The sequence below is a fragment of the Rhinolophus hipposideros genome (assembly GCF_964194185.1).
Source record: "Rhinolophus hipposideros genome assembly, chromosome: 13".
Classification (NCBI taxonomy): Eukaryota; Metazoa; Chordata; class Mammalia; order Chiroptera; family Rhinolophidae; genus Rhinolophus; species Rhinolophus hipposideros.
Window position 1 is genome coordinate 6,348,044 of NC_138059.1, and position 19,519 is coordinate 6,367,562.

General features: G+C 49.1%; 1 protein-coding gene across 1 annotated transcript in view; it reads right to left on the bottom strand.

The window, feature by feature from the left end:
* TG (thyroglobulin) overlaps positions 1–19,519 on the bottom strand; it is a gene marked incomplete at its 5' end in the record, with an annotated part of 218,933 nt that overhangs the window by 139,216 nt on the left and 60,198 nt on the right. Inside the window, 6 exons of the mRNA XM_081071189.1 lie at positions 590–701; positions 2,026–2,202; positions 2,651–2,788; positions 6,836–6,916; positions 8,354–8,419; positions 15,367–15,531. Coding sequence (XP_080927315.1) covers positions 590–701; positions 2,026–2,202; positions 2,651–2,788; positions 6,836–6,916; positions 8,354–8,419; positions 15,367–15,531 — 739 coding nt within the window. The remainder of the gene's footprint in view (positions 1–589; positions 702–2,025; positions 2,203–2,650; positions 2,789–6,835; positions 6,917–8,353; positions 8,420–15,366; positions 15,532–19,519) is intronic.

The window sequence follows — 19,519 nt, forward strand, 5'->3', positions numbered from 1 at the left end:
AAAATTTAGATTCTTGAGCCCCCATCCCAGAAAATGCTGGCTCCATGGGTCCAGGGAATGACCCAAGAATGTGATTTGTAAAGAATCCTCCTATTGATTCTGACGGGGGAGAGCCATAGATGAAGTGGAGAGAAGCATTCCCATCAATGAAAACAATTAAGTAACAGCTAACTAACTAAATACATAACAAAATACATTTCTCAAATAATAAATAAAATAAATTAAAAAGTCCATCCAGATTCTGAATACAGCACAGTGAGACTTTGCTGATCCAGTTTATTATAATTTTTATTAATTGATAATCATTAATTCATTATTTAATTAATAAGATGATGGCTCATGTCTTTTTGCGTTTTGTTTTGCATCAACTGACTGGAGGTCCAGCATCAGTAACTTACCTTAGGGACGGTTTTCGATGTGGTTACTTCCTTATTACCTGTTTCACTCTTTGCTTTGGGTTTTACAGATTCTTATGCATGTGCTTTTGACTGATATTATGTCACTTTCTTTATGGAAGCAGAAAGGTCGTACTAATAAACATTGGCAGCGGGGCAGGAGTGGGGGCAGGGGGTGGGGTGACATAGCTTACCCACTGGAAATAGTCTTGTCAGACATGGGCATTTTGCTTCTAATGGAAATCCCCGTCAGTTTTTGGAATGGCAGGCGAGTGTAAAAGTTCTCCACTTTTTCTTTCAGTACAACTACACAGGGGAAGAAAGAAATTGCATTATTTAAGGAGAGATTTGTTGTATCCACGAAAGTATGCGGACGGAGGTGTACAAACCAGACTGAGCGCTTCCCATGAAAGATGGCTTAGTAAACCCATGTATTCACTCTCTGCTCCCATCCCAAACCTCACTAAAATAGGAGTAAAGGTATTCTTATAAAGGCACACACAGGGATAAAATGAACAGGATAGAGGATATAGCAACACAATTTTAGCAGCTAGAAAGCACATAGAAAAGTAAAAAAAAAAAAAAAAAAAGGACTTAATAGATCTAAAAAATGCTGAACTCTCAACTTTTCTGTGGGAAGAACCAAGGAGCAACTCCATCCACCTTCTAGAATCCCAAAAGTACTGGCAGCACTGGGATGAAGGTGGGCTAAACCAGGATGGGCTGGAGACCTCTTTAGGAGGCAACTGTCTCCAGATGCCCTCCTCTGCTTTCCACAGGGACAGCTGCCCTCTCCCCACCTCAGAAGAAGATGGAGGCTTATTCTCTGGAGAGGACAAAAGAGAGCGGGTCTCGTGGGTACACCTGGTCAAACTAATGGTGGGCGTACCACACTGAAACCAGGGGATTCTTTCAAGTCAATCTACATGGTGAATAATTGAGGCTCTTTCATCTCCCAGCCTTCTTCGGAATCCAAACCAACAGCACCAGGCTCATGCCCCCAGGGGAGATATTATAAGATCCCTCTGGACAAAGGACCTAAAAAGAATGACATGAGAGATTCCCCAGAGGGTGGCCTGACAGATTGTCCTCCAGGGAAACCTAACATCAACAAGCTCCCGCCACACACTCAGAGCTTCTGCTCAGCTTCTGGGCCCTTCTCTTACGTTCGGGTGGAAAACCATGGGTCACCAGATAGCTGAGAAAGACCGCCAGGAAAGACTCTAGCACAGCAAATGAAAGATAACAACATCTCGGAAGAAAAGGAGACCGTGCAGGGTGAAAAAAACTCCAAAACAAACAAATAAAAGTGTTGTTAATGCCATCAGAGAGAAAAATTAACTTCTATCTTGTTAGAGCCACAGTTGTTGAGATTTGCTGTAATAAGTGGAACTAACTGATCCGTGCGTGGACAGCAGCTTTCCCTGAGGAGCAGGGTTCCGGGGCAGGCTTATTCAGCCAACTTCATGCATTCTGAATGGCTTCACATCTCTACAAGGAGAGTGGATAACTTTACTTTTTATTTAAAAAAAAAAAAAAAAAAAAGACGACTTGATCTGGATAATCTAAGGTCACAGAGACAGCGGCCACCAGAAATGCAATCTGGTGGCAGATCCCATGGAGTGCTTACCTTTCTTCCGGAACAGGGCTGTTGGCCTGTGGGGCAGGGTCAATCTGCAGCCCCTGGGACTGGACTCCAGGACATCATCACACAGCTGGGCCTCTGGGTAGAGGGTGCAGGTGAAGTACAAGGGGGCGCTGTCTCTTATCTCCGCCAGCTGGCAGAAAGCGGGCTCCTGGATACAGCCTGCGGGCAAGAGAGCTGTGGGTTTCCGTGCTTGGGAGGCCTGCAGGGGACAGCTCCCTCTGCAGGACCTCCTGTGGGGAGATGCCCCTTAGGGATTCTTCCAAGGCAGGGCAGAGGCCCAGTCTGGAAAGCCCAAGAAAATGGATGGATGGATGGACGGATGGATGGATGGATGGACAGACGCATGGACAGATGGACAGACGGATGGCTGGATAAAGGTTCTGGGAGCAGAGCAGAGAGTAACTACACTATAAGCTTCCTGAAGATATGGGTTATGTCTTGTCTCTTCTGTATCACCCATGGTACTAACATGGAAATGATCCCTGAGTTAGTCATTGAATTCGATCTTATCTATTTCTCAAGACTTGTTACACCAGTCCTGTGATCCTGTGATGTCTGACCACAGGGTCTGGAAGAGGCACGATGAGGTCTAAGGAAGGATACTTACGAGAAAGGCACCACAGGTTTGCCTGCGGAGGTGAAAATAGGTGTTTGAAAAGCCAGTGCTGCTGGCTGGGCAGGGATCGGTTCTCGCTGACAATGACCTGGGTAAGGTCCACAGGGGAGAAAAACTCTGTCGTCAAGTCTGAAAAAGAAGGAGGGAGGGAACTTCCTTTGCCTTTAGCTCCAGAATGAATGAATCAATCTCTCTCTCTCTCTGTCTCTCTCTCTCTCTCTCTCTCTCTCTCTCTCTCTCTCTCTCTCTCTCTCTCTCACACACACACACACACACACACACACGTTTTTAGGCTATGAGAGGCCAGGCAGGTCTAAAGTCAATAGGGCTGGGAGTCTGCTCAGGCAGGAAAGGTGCAGAAGGTCCCAACACATGCCAACAAATTATGTAGTTGCAAAACCTTAGAGGAAACCTTGGGAACCATCTGGTTCAACTTGTCACCCAAGGCAGGGCTTTTTCCCATGCTGCCTCTGGCTGATGCCCCTGCAGCCCTGCCAGACAAGTGTGCACCAACCACAGCAGCTCACCCCATCGTTAGGAAGCCGTGGGGTCAAATCTGCCTGTAGCATTGAATCACGGAATCTGCTTCTGTCTTCTGAAGCCACATGGAAGTCTATCTCCCTCCCAAAGGCAGCCTTCATCGGTGAAGACAGCTTTCAGCTCCGCTCAGCCCCATACCTGTATGTTCCCGCTTAACCATGCCCCAGTCTTCCCTGTGTCTCCGTGACTGGGATCCTCCTGGACGCCGTACCACCCAGGGATGGAAGCCCAAGCCTGCTTTGGGCCCAGGCTCTACCTGCGTTCTGAGCCTGGTCTCCAGCTGCCTGAACCCACCCCCCAGAATCGTGCAAACACTGGTCACCGCAGCCCATCACTTCACCGCTGGCTACCCCAGGGCCACTGCCTGTGTTCACCCTGCATGTACACCCTTCTTCCTCACGTACCTACTGCTCCTGTGTTTCGGGGACCAGCGCTGTTCCCCCCTGCTCTGAGGTTCAGTGGCTCTCTAAGGGGTTTCTCCAGGGCTGAGAGACCCAACGCCCCAGACTGGGGGTAGGGGGATATTTTTGCACCTCAGGAGGGCTCTGTCTTTCCAGAGGGGTTTACACTGGGGATGTGAAGCAAATCGTGGAGATGGGGGGGCACGTTTACGATGTCCCTTAGCTTGTGACTGGCATAAGGGGCATCACATCCCACCTACACCCTCACTTGGCCTTGGAGCTGCCTTACCAGCACAAACCTCCACAGGGAATAAAAGCTTTATTCACGAGCACCTGCTAAGACCAGAAGTGTAGTGCTGGCAGAGCCCCCAGAGTCCTTCCCCAAGGTCCTGGGTGCTGCCCCTGCTCTGTGAGTTACTGCATCTCACGTTACTATGTAACAGCCAGTTAGCATGCCCCTCTCCCTGCTGCACCAGGCCTGGCACAAGGTAGGAGGGCACAGACCACCTCCTACAATGGCAGAGTGAGGAATTGAAGACAGCACCCCAGGCCTCACGGCACACCCGTAGTTCAGTGTGTCACACTGCCCTCAGAGCCTTTGCACAGCTGCTCCCTCACCTGGAACACCTTCCACCAGGTGTCCCCTGGAAACTCCTGGCAGAGCCTTCTAGGCTCCTTGGAGAAGCCTTTCCTGACTCCTGCAGGTCACCTCGCATCCTCTGTCCCCTGCGTTCCCACTGCCCAGGACACCTGCCCCCAGAAAGCCCTTGCCACATTGTCCTGCGTGGCTGGCACATGGGGATTCCCAGTCCGTGAATATCCTGTGTATGGCACAGCGTGTGTGCTCCAGAAAGGCCTGGTGGGAAGCAGGAAGAATACTGCAGCCAGTCAGGATTCCTGGTTTACAGCCATCGTGGGAAGAATCTGTTTGCTCCTCACTCTCTCCAAGCTTTTACGCTTCCCCTGAAGGCAAGGAGGCCACTGCAAGGTTATTCTTATTGGCTCAAACACTCAGGCTATACAGTAACCTGAAGCAGAAAGGGGGACGTTCCTCCCCGGGCTTTCATCCGAGAGGCCATTCACAGGGCCACCAGGCCACCGGGGAGCATAGGCCAGCGAAATGAGCCACGGAGAAGCCACTGGGCCCCATCTCAGAGGACCAGATCAAAGGGTTTCTCCTACAGGGACGTTATCTTCCTAGGACCAGGAATGTAATCTGCTGAGAAAGGGAAAACTGAGCTGAGCTTTGTCTATTCACCTTGAATCCCTCCAAGGTCTTGGGCGAGGGCCCAGCTCCCCTTCTGGTGGGGGGAGGAAAGGAGGCTTCCTTCCTCTGGGAGTCATGGGATAGTTTTGCAGATTGTAGATGTGGGCCTGGCACAGTGCATAAGGATGGATTTTACAGAACGTTCTCAAGTGTCCCGAAATCATTCCCACTGACATGGTCACAAGTGGTACAGTTATACCTCAGAGGCACTGCTGAGCCCGCTGGTCCCAAATGCCCCCAGCCCAGCAGGGGCCGGCAGGAGTGTAGGCTGCTGGGTGGGGACCAGGCCAAACAGGAGAGCCATGACCTGGTGGAAGAAGTGGCACAACTCATCTCAGAGGAGAGTTGGTTGCCAGGTAAAGAGATGGAGCCAGTGCTGCCAGAGCTTTTCCTGTTTTTCTCTGCGGGAGCTAAAAATCTGAATTTTTATATAAAAATCTCTGAATTTTAAAAAAAGATCGGCTCAGTTTTTTTGTTTTTTTTGTTTTTTTTTTTAAAGTCTACACTGCAAATCAAACCAAACCCATCTGCTCTGTCAGCTGGAGGAGGGCGTCTCCGGGACTCAACTCTCGAGCCCACACTGTGCGGGCAGCAGCTGGTGCTCTAGAAATGCCCAGGCTTTGGAGTCGGCTGACCACGGTTTGAGCCCTGGCGCTGCTGTTTACTCAGTGCTGGGCTGGCTTACACAGGGTGTACTGAGGCATGTAAAGCCTCACATTTCTCATCGGCAAAATGGGAATAATGACGCGGATCAATGGAGTCGTCATAACGTTTGCAGGATGACGTCCATAGAGCACCAAATAGCACCCAGGAGGCTCGAGAGTGGGGCTTGCTGGCCTCTGCTGCCTCCCTGGTGAGTTTCGAACTCACCCACGTGTCAGCTGGAAACGTGATGGCTGGCAGCAGATAAACGTGGACACTAGCCATGTGCTTGGCAGGTGCCCAAGGAAGAACTGATTTCTGAGGGTGCTAGTGCGGGGTGGGCAGAGACCAGAAAGGCGAGGGCCCGGTCACTGTGCAGAAGGAACGCAGCCAAACGCTTGATGAGGCAGAACAAGGCGGGACATCTCCTGGGCCCACTCACCACTCTCACCTCCCCGCTGGCGAAACAGAAGCTTCCAGTGGAAAACCTCTGAAGGTGCAGAACACAGCGCGGCTAAGAGCATTTGTACAGGAACGTGTACTGTGACCCTAGTTTCAAACTCAAGTGGGGACCTACTATCTGATGGGCAATACAGGAAGAGAGATGGGACGGGGACAAAAGCTCATGAAAGGCTTGCTCTGAGCCCCACTCAATGCTGGGATCATCTTCGCCAATGCCTCCGTGCCAATTTGTGGGCGCCACTGCGATCTACAGAACTAGCTCCTCTGCTTCCCACAATCGCCCTGTCTCAGGGGTACTGCTTGACTCTCATTCATCGAAAGGGAAACTGAGGCTCAGAGAGGGTGGCTCAGGGTTGCAGTTAGAGGCAGAGTTAGGATTTGGACCCTGTTCCCTGGATCTGAGACCCCACACTCTACATCAGGACACAACCTTCCAGTCCCACGATTCCATGAACGCAGACAGAAGCCATGACCGCCAAGCAACTCCTACGAGATACACTGTATAAAATGACTCTCTCGAAAGGCTCTCACTGCCGTCTCATTATTCAACAACCCCAGAATACTTACAGTTGCTTACACTCTTCAGGGTTTCATATATGAAGCCACTGACCTGTCAGATAAACCTCTTTCGTTAATGGGATTTTTGCTGGCTTTGTGATTGGGGTTGTTTTCTTTCCCAGCAGCCGTGGTGACTTTAGCAATGATCTCACCTTGCTTTCTTCCAATTGCCCCTCTGAGGAGCTGCCCATACTTATGAAGCGGGTAAGTGGGTTCAAAGTGTAGAGAGGAGTCTGTGGCTACAGTACGGCCTCTGGTCTCCACAGCCAGACACCCACGTTTAGAGAAAGGTTTTGGGGTTGGTACCTGTTTCTGCTGGAGATACTGGCTTTGGCTCCACATCTCTTCTACACCCCATAGACTCAGACCGAGATCCCATGTCAGAATCTAGGAGAAGAAAAAGGATTGCGGTTTCCATGTTGGGCAGGTCCACAAAATGGTGATGGCAATGAGAAAATCCTCACGGTCCACAGCCAAGTGCCCAGGACAAGATCTGGAAAATTCCAGGGCCATTGGTCTGCACTCTTTGGCCTCTCATGGAACATCAGCCAACAATAGTATCAGAACTATTATTGTCCTTGACATTTGAAATTGGCAACATGTGCAAAGCCCTTTCAAGTTTATGAAATATCTCCATAAACCTGGTCTTTACCACAACCTGTGAAGGAAAGAAGTAAGATTTCCATTTTGCTCTTTAAAAAACTGTGACTCAGCTGACATAACTTATCCCAGACCGTGAGGTGATCGAGCAGACCGATCAGAATTTGAGAAAATCAAGCAAAATGTCCAAGTTGGGAACAGGTCTTCCATGAAAGCACAGCGAGCTGACGGAGAGAATGGGGTATTAGGGCTTTTGGGTGCTTCTGTTTAGTGTCACAAGTTTCCGGAGAGAAGCAGTTCCTTCTGTTTTTTACCAGCTAGCTCCTTATTTACCAGACACGTCTGATAAGTGGGAAGCAGTGGATTTGGAACCAGCGTGTGGGCCCCACTCCCAGGACCTCCTGTCCATGCTCTGTGCTCTTCCACACTATTTCACAAGCAGAGAAACAAGTCACCAGTCCTATCTTTAGGGCACTGGAGGTCAGTAAGGAGGATCATGGGAGGAGGAGGGAAGTCATACAGAGGCTGGCCTCTCACCTGGCCCCTCTGGCCGTGACATGTAACGGTCCACTGCTCGTCTGCTCCCTGCAGAGGCTGGAGCTCCTTACAGGGCAAGGCTGTGCCTTACCCATCAATCTCATGCCACATTACTCAGACTCGTCCCAAATGCCTTTCACAGTCCCTCGCTCCGAGTCGACACTCCGTCAACGTTCAGTAAACGCAAAGGAGGACAAAGCAAGCAAGAAGGAGATGCCAAACACACACTTATCTGAGCCTCCCATTTTGCCCCATTTTGTTCCAGGCATCCATAGTAACAGGAGTCTGTGGCACCACCCGCACCTGGGGGCCTGTCCCGTCACCCAAACCTCAGGGAGAAGCACCTGTGACCAAGACCCCTTGGAGCAATGCCTCCTGCAGTCGGCAGCACGCTTAGAGCTCCGATCCTGGTAACAAGGGCAGCCTGTGGCCAGCAAACCTGATCTCACAGGAACCAGTGCTTCCTTCTTCCATCCTTTCTTGGGTTTCCACACTTTTCATTTTTCTTTCAGACTTTGGTATCTTATCTGATGAGAGTTGAGCCTTTCTATTCCATACAGAGCACAAACTTGGAAAGAAAATCTCTACCATTTTCTCTCTGGGGAGCAGAGTGCCCTGTAAGGGGGAGGTGGGGCCAGACAGTCTCCTACCATTGGTGTCCTGTTCACTCCCCACCATAGAGCTTACCTTTCCAGAGATAAACTTGCTGGAAACTGGTAAAGGTGTCCGGAGTTCCTTCCAGGGGTGTCAGACCTGCAAAGGAAGAGGTGTCTTTTTATGAGTGTGACGTGTGTTTGCTCTCACTGGGGACCCCCGATGACCACAACTGTCTCAAGTCCCCCATCCTGGCTCCTCCCAGGCCTGGGAACTGTTTCTCGCATGACATACACCCCTAAAAGCCCCTTGGAGCTCTCTTCCTACTCCCTGGGACACAAACAGAGCTAGTCAGATTCCAGGTGTCTTGCTGAGGGCACCAAAGGGATGACTGTGGTGGGGGGTCATAACCTGGGACAAGGAGAATCACTGTAGGATCTGGGGAGTCGCTTAAAGACACGCAAAGCTCCTCAGAGACTCAAGCGCCTTGCTAATTTTCCATGGCCCTGAAGTCCCCTGAGACTCTTGCCTCATTGGCCAATGGGGATAGGAATTGTCAGGATGGGAATAATTTACATAAATTGTCTTCTGCTACATTTGATATGCACCCTATTATTGGTAGTTGCCATAATTGAATTTGTCACTAATACTATTAAATGTTCTTTTCTGCCCAACTACCCTCCCCTGGACATCGTGCTGGATGAGGCTGGATTTGCCACACCACTTCTTACTGATCAGGATTGCCTCTGCTCAGGCCAAAGCTCCCACCTAAAACCCCTGAGATCAGAAAGGCTGAGGAAAGAGCTCAGAAAGCACAGATTCTGGGGGCAAACAACCCTACATACTGCAGGAGACAGCTGGCTCACCACTTGAGACATCAAGAAATGATCATTTTTTGCCTTTAATTAGGATTAAGAGTCATGTGTTACGATAGCCAATTATTATCACCAGCCATTGCCATTTAACCAACACTATAATAAGCACCTTCCAGATATTGTCTAATTTCAACCTCATAAGTAGGCATTTTTGTCCCTGATTTCTAGGTGAGGATCAAAATCCAGAGAGGTGAATGCCAGAATTTCAATCCCCTCTGTTTGGCTCCATATCCCATGCTCTAATCACCATACTAAGGAGAAGATAATACAATTTAGAATTCTGTCCATCCCAAATGGCAAACATTTGTAAAGGTTCTTGTGTTTAGAGAGGTGTTTAAGGAGGGTTAAGAGGTTCAATTAAACACTGAACTATTTGGAAACTTCAGCTGTTAAAGTAACGAGTCCCCACCACAAGCATGGCTGTGCTCGGTGCCCCTGGATGGGGAGCCAAAAATATGAGCCGTGCTTCCATTGGATTTTGCATCTGAAATGGGAATAAACAGTGATGCTAGAACTTCTCAGGCTGCCCAATATCGGGATGAGATGTTTCCTTAAAGGACCCACTCCTCATTCTCACAGCCCTCTTTGGAGGATGGAAGTCATTTATAAAAATGTGGGGAAGTGAAAAGCTATCATGTCTGGAATGCCGACATTTGGAAGTTTTGGGACTTATTGTACCCACGAGACAGGAGACCACATACTCCTATGACACCAGCACAGAGCAGGGCCATCTGCTCAGTTTGTGCTGTTTTCACCATCTCTTCCTGATAACTTTGCTTATGATGAAGGTCAGGCTAGGGGTCTCTCAACCTTATCATGAGGGAAAGTAGAGAGTTAATTTTTTAAATCTTTTTATATCCAAATCTATTTGGCATTCGACCCTTTCAATATATAGAATAAGTAGATCTATTTTGGGGTAACATAGATGTAAAGTAAACACAACTTTCAAAATAGTTTAGGCCATGCATTTTGATTCTTGTTTAGCCAGTAAACATTGGGGAAATGACATCTTATCTCTAGGGTACTTTATTGCTCTCAAATCTAAGACTAAAACCAACAACCACTTTGAGACATAGTTGACCTTGGGATACCATTGAGCTTTAGATTATGGGTTTTTCAATCACTATTAGCTCACATCCTCATTCTTGCCCCTTCCCAAGAATAATTATCCTTTAAGGAATTCCAAGAGGAGGGTCTTCACCACGTCGCTGCCCCCATTTGTGATGTGGGTGAGTTGGTGAGCTTTTCACGTCTGGAACATCTTGATTTTGTCTGGTATGTGTGACCCGCTTTCCGTAGAGTGGAAATGAAAATCACCCGTGCCCTCCATCGCTCAGAGAAAAGCACGTGCTCCACACAGGTGCAGCCCGGTATCGGGATGTGTTTGGGGCCAGGATGTACTGACCTGTGGAAGCAACCAGCCCTTCTGATACACTTTCTGTCCATCTCAAGGCAATGGAGCCCTGTGTCTTCCTGCCTGGAAAATATGGTGCGTCTTAACCTCATCCTTGGTGTCTATTCGTTTCTGCACAACCCAAGGCAACGAAATTCATTGCATTAAATGAATTCAGCATACAAATGTTGAGCATCTGGGTATCCAGGTCACCTGACCAGCCTCTACAGAGACAACTGTGTCCTGAGAAGCATCTTGGTACATCACAAGGAAGTCATCATGCCCTCGTGGTTTTAATTGTTAAAATGATTGCCAAGTCTCCTTAGGAACACATAGAGGTAAAAGAAACAGCAATGCCCTTTATCTTCATCTTTACCTTCCATCTCCATGTGTCTATCCACACTCACCTCCTCCTAGACTTTTCAACCAGTTTGTGGTACCATGGCCTTCCTGGTCACCCCCAACTCATCCTTGCCTCTTCCCCCTGCATCAGTCTCCACATTCAACCGGGCTATTCCCCAAACCAGCCTTCAACCCGCTCCCTCTTCTGCCCTCTCACATCGGACTCTCACTGTCCCCTTGGCTCGCTCCCATCCCTCAGCCACACAGCCCCGAACAGTAAACCTACCTCCAGTCCTGCAAGAGCGAGCACAGATTTCAGAAGTCACTCGCCCCTGCCATCTGGGGGAGAGTCTGAGCAGCCGCATGCCCCGCTCTGTCTCCAAGGGACCCATCTTCCCTGTCACATCTAATGCTTGCTTTCAGGACTCTGTGCCACAGCACGGATTGTTTTTTCTCTGCCTACAACCTTTGTCCCGTTCTACCTGCTTAACCTCTACTCATCCTTGAAGCATTGCACTGTGCACCACTTCCTTCTGGAAGGCTTCCCTGAACCCTCTATCGGGTTACGTGTCCTGCCTCTGCATTGCACAGCACTCAACAAACACCTCTACCCTTACTTCACACTCCACAGTGATTGTTCAGCTCCTTGAATGTACTGGAGCTTTCCGACCTGGGGAACTGTGACTTATCCCTCTTGATATCCCCCACACTTAGCAAAGCCCTGCAGAGAACTGGTGTTCAGCATGGAAATGAACGCAGGGCAGAATGAATGAGGAAAACACGGTGCCAGGGACACTCGGAGCCCACCAAGTAAACACAGTCTCAGCAGCCCACGTACACCCGCTGGCCACCAAATTAGTTTTCCTCATGCAGACAGACTTCGGACTCTTCACTCCACCCCCCCAAACTCCCCAGTTCAATTGAGTGAGAAGGTATCGCATCCCTCCTCTTCCCTTCTAAAGAATAATATTTTGAAGTAGATGGTTCTGACTGTCCAGAAATCCGTTCCATCCCTTCTACGACAGCTGGGTTAGAACATCCTATTACACAAACAGGCCTCCAGACTCTGACTCCTGGGCGTTCTCTCCGTAATCAAGGCTGCAGACACACACACACATTTAGGACCATTGGGGTTTGGCATGGAGTCTGCTTCCGGAGGGTCGATGTGTGTTGTGTGGTCGTAATTTACTTCAGAACACTTCTGCAGAGACCCTGTGTGCGTCTGCGTGGTGAGCGGGAACCTACCTCTGGGAGTGGGCAGGATTCTAGCCTGGGCGGCCCAGGGTTCAGAGTCCACCACTTATGGCTGCCTTCTCCTATCTGTACAACTTTCCCCACCCCCATGTCCTACTGTACTTCTCTGTCTTTCCCACATAAACGGAGCTCCTGAATCCCTGTGTCAGGCTCTGCTTAGTGCCGAGCACGCAGTAACACGTAATCAATGATAGCTACTGGAAAGAGCTAATAGGGTCACTCCTCTCGTAGGCACCATCAGACATCTCTACTCCACGTGCCCCCGGTGACAGTGGGCGTCACAGATGCCTTGTCTCCAGCTAGCTCCCCGCACCGCACGACAATGACACTCACTGATCCAAAACAGGTGCCTGGGAAGGGAGGACCCGCCATCAGGCTGAGCCTCCCCATTGCTCAACGACACAAAGCCTTTGCGATTCAGAATAAACCCAGGAGCATTTCTGCCAAAGCCTGCTTTTCCTATCAAAGTTTAAGTCCCTACGGGCATGAGGGGACATTTAATCTGCCTGTTGTTTTGTTTCATTTGCACTTCGAGACAGTCAGAAATGAGGCACAGGCAGTCCCAGAGCTCTCAAAGCCTTTTGTATGAGAAATAAGACGACCGATCCGGCTAGCACCGTGTGCCTGAAAACACGCACAGATGCCGCTGGCAACCTGGGAGATGCAGACCCTGCCTCGACTCCTCTTTGTGGGCATGCGTCTACCCCAGCACGAAGGCCCAGCCGAAACGGATGATGAGCCAGTCCAACACTCCCCTCTTTGTGGCTGTTTATACACCTCCCAGCTCGTCTCCGCACCTCACACCCGACCCCCAGCATCCCGGCCCTTTCGTCCTTTTCTCCCCACGGCCCTTTAAAATCTTGGCTGAGAATACGCTGCTAGCTCCAGCCTCCAATTTGGAACATCGTGAATATACCTCAGGCTGCCTGATTCCCATCAAAGGACAGCCTTCTTAAAGCTTTGCCCGCACCCCCAAAAGCACACATATGCACAGGACACCGAAAAAAAAAAAAACTGACAACTTCAAAAGTCATTCGGTCATCACTCGCGCTCAGTGAGACCAGACAAGGGCACATTCTTTGTTTCTTGGGTGCATACCAAGCACATGCTCTGCATTAACTATTCACTGTGGATTTATTGCCCATAAATATATTACACGTCTTTCTTCCAATGCTTGTTTTCTTCCTGGGCTACCTCTCAGTGTAATAGATACCACATGTTTACTATCCATCATATAAATAAGCTGTTTGATTTTATTTACCTTAGAAGAAACTAAGCGTCCTGGAATGTCACCAAATTCTTCAATATTTTTTTCCAGGCTTTGGGAAACACACACTCCACAGATATTATGTATTCTCTATGCCAAGTTTTATGTTCGATGGTATAAATCCAAAATTAATAAGACACAGTCCAGTTCTTAAATTATAACAAAAACAATCACAGATTTTAAAAATGATAATAATACAATCTAATATTAATACTGTGTGTCAGATGCTCTGAAAGTCTTTCACATGTGTTATCTGTACGTGCCAAGAGAGAGGTTAGGAAGGTCCCTTCGGAGCCAGACTGCCTGGTTTCAGATCCCAGCCCTTCTGTTTAAAAGCTCCGAGACCTCACTTCTGTGTGCCTCACTTTGTTCAGCTGCAAAATGGGGATAATAATGACAGGAGTGCCCCCCCTCAAAGTGCTGTGCTGAGGATTCGTGACTTAGCGAAGGTCAAGGTCTTAGAGCAGTACCTGGCTCATAGTAAGTGCAGCATAAGACATTTTTGTTATTATTGTTCTCATTGGAGGACCACCCCCTGCGGAGACAGGAGGCCGCCAAGGGCTCTGCCAGGACAGCTCCTCTGACCTCCTCTCACCCCTCCTGTCTGGCTGACACCTGCATGCGCTTCCCCCCTCCTTACTCAGACGATGGATTGGAACCACAGTGCAGAGTTCTGAGTTCAGATGCTGGCAGATAAACAGTGCAGGAAGGAGACAAGACGGAGCAGGCTTCCCCCAGCCTCACACTGAAACCGCGAGAGGTGAGCTCCTAGGCTCTGCTTTTGCCATAAACTCAGACTTATGAGGTTGGAAGGAATCTCCCAGGTCACCGAATCAGTGCTTCTCAAACTCAGTGGGCCAAGCATTATCCAGACCGCTTATTAGAACAGATTCCTGGGTCTGCCCTGGGGACCTGGGCTGGGGCCTGAGAATGTGCATTTCTAATGACCTTCTGGTCATGCCGAGCCTGCCACTCCGACCACACTGAGTAGTACGGGTGTGCTCAGTCCCCAGCTCAGGACAGAGCAGGGTCCATGCCTCCTGGATGGAAACGTGCTGACAGAGGGCAGCACAGTGCTGGGGGGGCAGACAGACCCCAGGGGGCCACAGGTGCTAATGCCCCTCCCTATAAAATGATGGGGTGAGCGGATGACCTCAGAGGTGACCACCAGCTCTAATGCTAGGAGCGTGGAAAAGGTTGGAAGAGCTTCCACAAGAAAGAAGGGGAAGGAGCAAGCTCAATGGTTATTTCAGTTACCTGAGCCCCTGTAGAGGGGCCCACCGCCCCTTGTACCCCGTGGGATTAGAATGGGCAGTGCAGTTGTTACCACCGAGGGGGAAACATGCCCTGGGGGTGTTGGTTTTGGGGCAGACTGCATTTTTGGCCCCAGTTCTTCACCCCTCCTTGTTGTCACACATTTCACGTGGACCTTTCAGTTACTGCCACTAATGCTGCAAAGTGTATGTCCCCGCCCCTGGACTTTCGGTCGGGCTACGTGACCTGCATTGGCCAGTACGCTAAGACAGAAGCGACAGTGTCAGATCCAAGACTCAGCCTATCAGGCCTGACCGGTTTTTCCTGTCCTCTCCTGCTTCTTCCACCAACAGGGGAAAATGTGCTCATCCAGAGGGATGTCAGTGTGACAGCTGACGCAGGGCCAGGCCGTCCCAGCCAAGCCCAGACTAGCCAACTGCCAACTGGCCCCTAGACGCGTGAGTGAGTCTGGCTGAGGTCAGCAAGCTGCCAGCTGAGCCAGCCTCCCTCCAGCCAACCTGCAGCCTTGAGAGCTAAATCAATGCTCGTGGAATGCTGCTGAGATCCTATGGTGGTTTTTTAGGCAGCATTTTTGGTACAGTGTCTTTTCAGAAGAATAAATCCCTTGGGGTGTGCAGAGGGCTCCTAAGAAACTAGCAGAAGACCTGGCTGGAGAAGGAAACTAATTCTGAAGGAACGTGGGCAGGAGACAGAGACTTACTCTTGAACTCCTGGCCTCCCAGACGCCATGTCACCTGGCCACTCCCCTCGTCGTAGGTCACACCAGGACATGTAGCATTCGCCTGGGCTTCGGACGGGTCCCTCCAGTCTTCGGCATTGCAAAGCAGGACGTCGGGGGAGCTCAGCAACCCACAGATGATGGGACCTGCAGAGTGACGAGAGGGAGGACAGGTTGATGTGAAGGGGAACATGCAGGGCCCCATTAGAGACTCACCTCCGTGCCTGGACAGGCTTGTGGGATGGGGATGGGGACAACTCCTTGAGAGTGGAGAGGGACACTACAACTCAGGAGCCTGGTTTTCAATTGGGTTATTCTTCCCTGACAGTCCCAGCTTCCTTATGGCAACTGCCCAAGAGAAGTGGCACGGCACACACACACACATGGCTGCCGATCCTTTCCTCCTTTATTAGAGTGCTCTCCATGGGTCAGCAGTGACAACATCTCCTGCCTCACTGGGGTCTCACTGCCAGAGTCCTCTGTCCCCATTTTCTACCCCCACCCAATAGAGTGATCCTTGTGAGGCTTCAAGAATTAATGGCAGCTTTCTGTCTCTCTCTCTCTGTCTCTCTCTCTCTCTCTCTCTCTTTCTCTCTCTTTCTCTCTCTCTCTCTCTCTCTCTCTCTCTCTCTCTCTCTCTCTCTCTCTCTCTCTCACACACACACACACACACACACACACACAAAATCAACCTTGAAGGGACTCAGGAAGGACTATTTAGATTCAAAGTCAGGAACTATTAAAAACCAAGAGCTATGCCACCGGCAGGGGCTACCCCATGAGGAAGTGAGCTCCTGTCTCCGGGTGTATACAAGCAGAGACTACACACCTACACGCCCGGGGTGTCCAGACAGAAACCTCTAACGAGGGGAGGGACTGCACTATTTGGTCTTGAATATATCTGTTAATTTTGCATTTTTAAAAGCTGCCTACCCTCAAGCTAAGTGAGTTTGATCGCGATTTCAGTTGGATAAATATAGGTAACTCAAAGGTTTTGGATGTCTGCAATGCACCAGCCATTATGTAAGTGCTTTAAATATATTCATCCTTGTAACTTTATTACCATTATGATTTCTACTTTAATGATAAAAACACTGAGTCTCATATAAGTTAAGTAAATTGCCCAAATTTACTCAGATCTGGGATTAAATAATGTATATATCATTTGGATAAATAATCCTGTTAGTTAGTACAGTTGTTCAGATTCTCCTGGGGAAAAAAATACTTTTAAAAAATTATATATATACACATGTATATATATACATATATATATCACCCACAAGTCTATTCTCTTTCTTCTTAATTCATGTCCAAATCCAGATACAGCTTCAAATTCTCCAAAGTAGGTAACTCAAGAATGTCTGCCTTTATTTGCATTTGGAATACTATTCGGCGTTAAGGAAAGATGATATAGGAACATTTGTGACAACACGGATGGATCTTGAGAGTATAATGCTAAGTGAAATAAGTCAGACAGAAAAAGCAGAGAACCCTATGATTTCACTGATATGTGGTATATAAACCAAAAACAAGACAAAGAAATGAGAAACAAGAACTCATAGACACAGACAATAGTTTAGTGGTTACCAGAGGGTAAGGGGAGTGGGGGTGGGAGATGAGGGTAAAGGGGATCAAATATATGGTGATGGAAGGAGAACTGACTCTGGGTGGTGAACACACAATGGGATTTATAGATGATGTAATACAGAATTGTACACCTGAAATCTATGTAATTTCACTAACAATTGTCACCCCAATAAATAAATTAAAAAAAAAAAAAGAATGTCTGCCTTATGAATGTGACATTTTCTCCTCCTCCCTTCCACCGGCCACTTTTCACCTACAGTCTTTTAAAAATCAGCAACAGCATCTCTGTGCAAAAAAATTACCTTAGAGTTCCTCAGACCAGGTGCTTAGACTGACAGAGAGCAAGCTTTGGACGTGCTTGTTCCCTGGCACCAACCACGGAGTTTCTGACATGACAGGTTGGGGGAGGGGTGGCACTTGGAAATCAGTGCTGGTAGACAGCACCACAGGTGATTCTCTGCACAGCCAGACCCCTGACCTGCTCAGACCACCTCACCTCACAGGTGAGGGAACCGAGGCATGGAAAGGGACAATGGCTTTGCGGGTTGATGAGAAAGCCGAGTGGCTAGCAGACAAGCAAGTGCTTCGGGAAGGCCCAGGCTGAGCACCGCGGGAGCAGGGGTGCCGCAGAGGCTGCTGAGAGCTCAGAGGCAGTCTGAGCCCCTGGCCGCCCCCGTCTCACAAGCGAAAACACAGAATCATTGAATTGAATAAGAGGCAGGTGTGTTTTTCCTTCTGCTCTCAGACCCCAGGAGGGAAACCCATGCAACTTTCTTCTTTAGGTGCTAAAGTATCAATGAGAACTCCGTGTGTCTGAGAGGTGAGAGCCAGCTAGAGATTAGAAGTCACTTTGCCGACCACACTGTCAGCTTCGATTACACTGCCGTGAACTTCCAGCCCCTCGGGAATCCCTCTGAACCCCACTTCCAAGTAGCCTCCACTGAAATGTAGGTCCAGAAGCCTCATGAATCTCCACTAATAATTATCAGTGGAAACACAGCCATGAAGGGGTTGGAGGTTGGAGGAGGCTGGAGTGTTGCTAGGATGCAGGGGAGAGGGGAAGAGCAGGAGTCTACCAGAACATTAAATGACTTTCCAGACAGCAGGAGGAGGATGGAGCAGGATTCTGTTCCTGGTTGTCAGCAGGTCCAGCCAAAGCCTTATAAGTGGAAACTCCAAATCTGCCTATTGGAGAAGCCTGGGAAAAACATCTGCCTGGTGTTTTATGTCTGTCTCGAAGAGAGCTTAATTTGCAGCACGGAGAGGTGGCTGTTCGCCTCAACAGAAATCACAGATCACAGCTGACTGTTGGAGGGAAAAGCCAGCAAGGTGCTAGCCAGTAATGGCATGGAAACAAGGGTTTGTGGGCTTCCTGTTCCATGGAACAAAATAATTCTTCCATATATCATCCTAAAAAAGATGAAGTCAACCTTTCCAACCTGAAAAACCATATGGTCTGGTGAGTAATGAAGCATCTGGGCAAACTGCGGTGTCCTCAGAAAAGATACTTAATCCAAAGACGGCAGAAGGCTTCCTGGATGTGAACCGCAGTGTCTCCGAGTGTGGGTGCACATGGAGACATACTACATACATGTGCAAGTGTACACGTGCCTGTGTGTATATCATCTATCTATGTGTGTATGTATTTATTTATATATTGCTTCTCCAAACACTAACATGAGTGCACGTCAGATAATCACAGGGCATTAAACCTACAAGGAGTTTGAGGTTTAATCCAGGCTCCTGCCCTACCACTCGGACCAAACCTTCTCATCTCAGCCATCGCTGCCGGCTGTGAACTGACCTCAGCAGTCACCTTGTTTGACCGCTCAGCAGCATTCAGAACTGTTGGCAGCTTCCTCCGTCTTCCCACCCTCTCCACTCTGGTTTCCGTGAAGCAACACCCCCATGGGTCTCCTCCTCCTTGTGTAGCTGCCCGTTCTATGTCTTCTTCGAAGATTCTCTATCTTTTTATAGGTGTTCACGAGGGATCGGCCCCGACGCCCCTCTATCTTCTCACCCTGTACTTTCTTCCTAGGAAATCCTATCCATATCCTCACCTCTGACGCCACCTCAGTGCCAGTAATTCACACAGTTCTATCTCATGCCAGACTTCCCCTCTGAGCTCTGGATTCCTGTATCCAAAAGCTTAGTCTACCACATCTTGTGAATATCTTAAGGGCACTTCAAAGATAGCGTACCCCAAATGGACTCGTGACCTTCCCAAATCTCCCTCTTCCGTCACCAAATCTGACATCAGATATCTTCCATTATTCACTGTACCAGCAAACTATCCAGCCAGGTGAACAAGCTAGAGAGCCAAGAATGAGCTGACAGCTCCCTCTTCCTTGGCCCCTGCATCCAAAGTCTTGTTGATTTTGCCTCCTAACGACATCTAGAACCTTCCCCCTTTCCCCATCGCCACTGCTAGCGCCCCAGCCCCAGCCCCCTCTCTCAGACCAGGACTGGTAGGGTAGCCCCTAACTCATGTCTCTGCATCTGCTCTAACTCCCTATCCATTACCTTCTGAACATTTAAGCCAAAACAG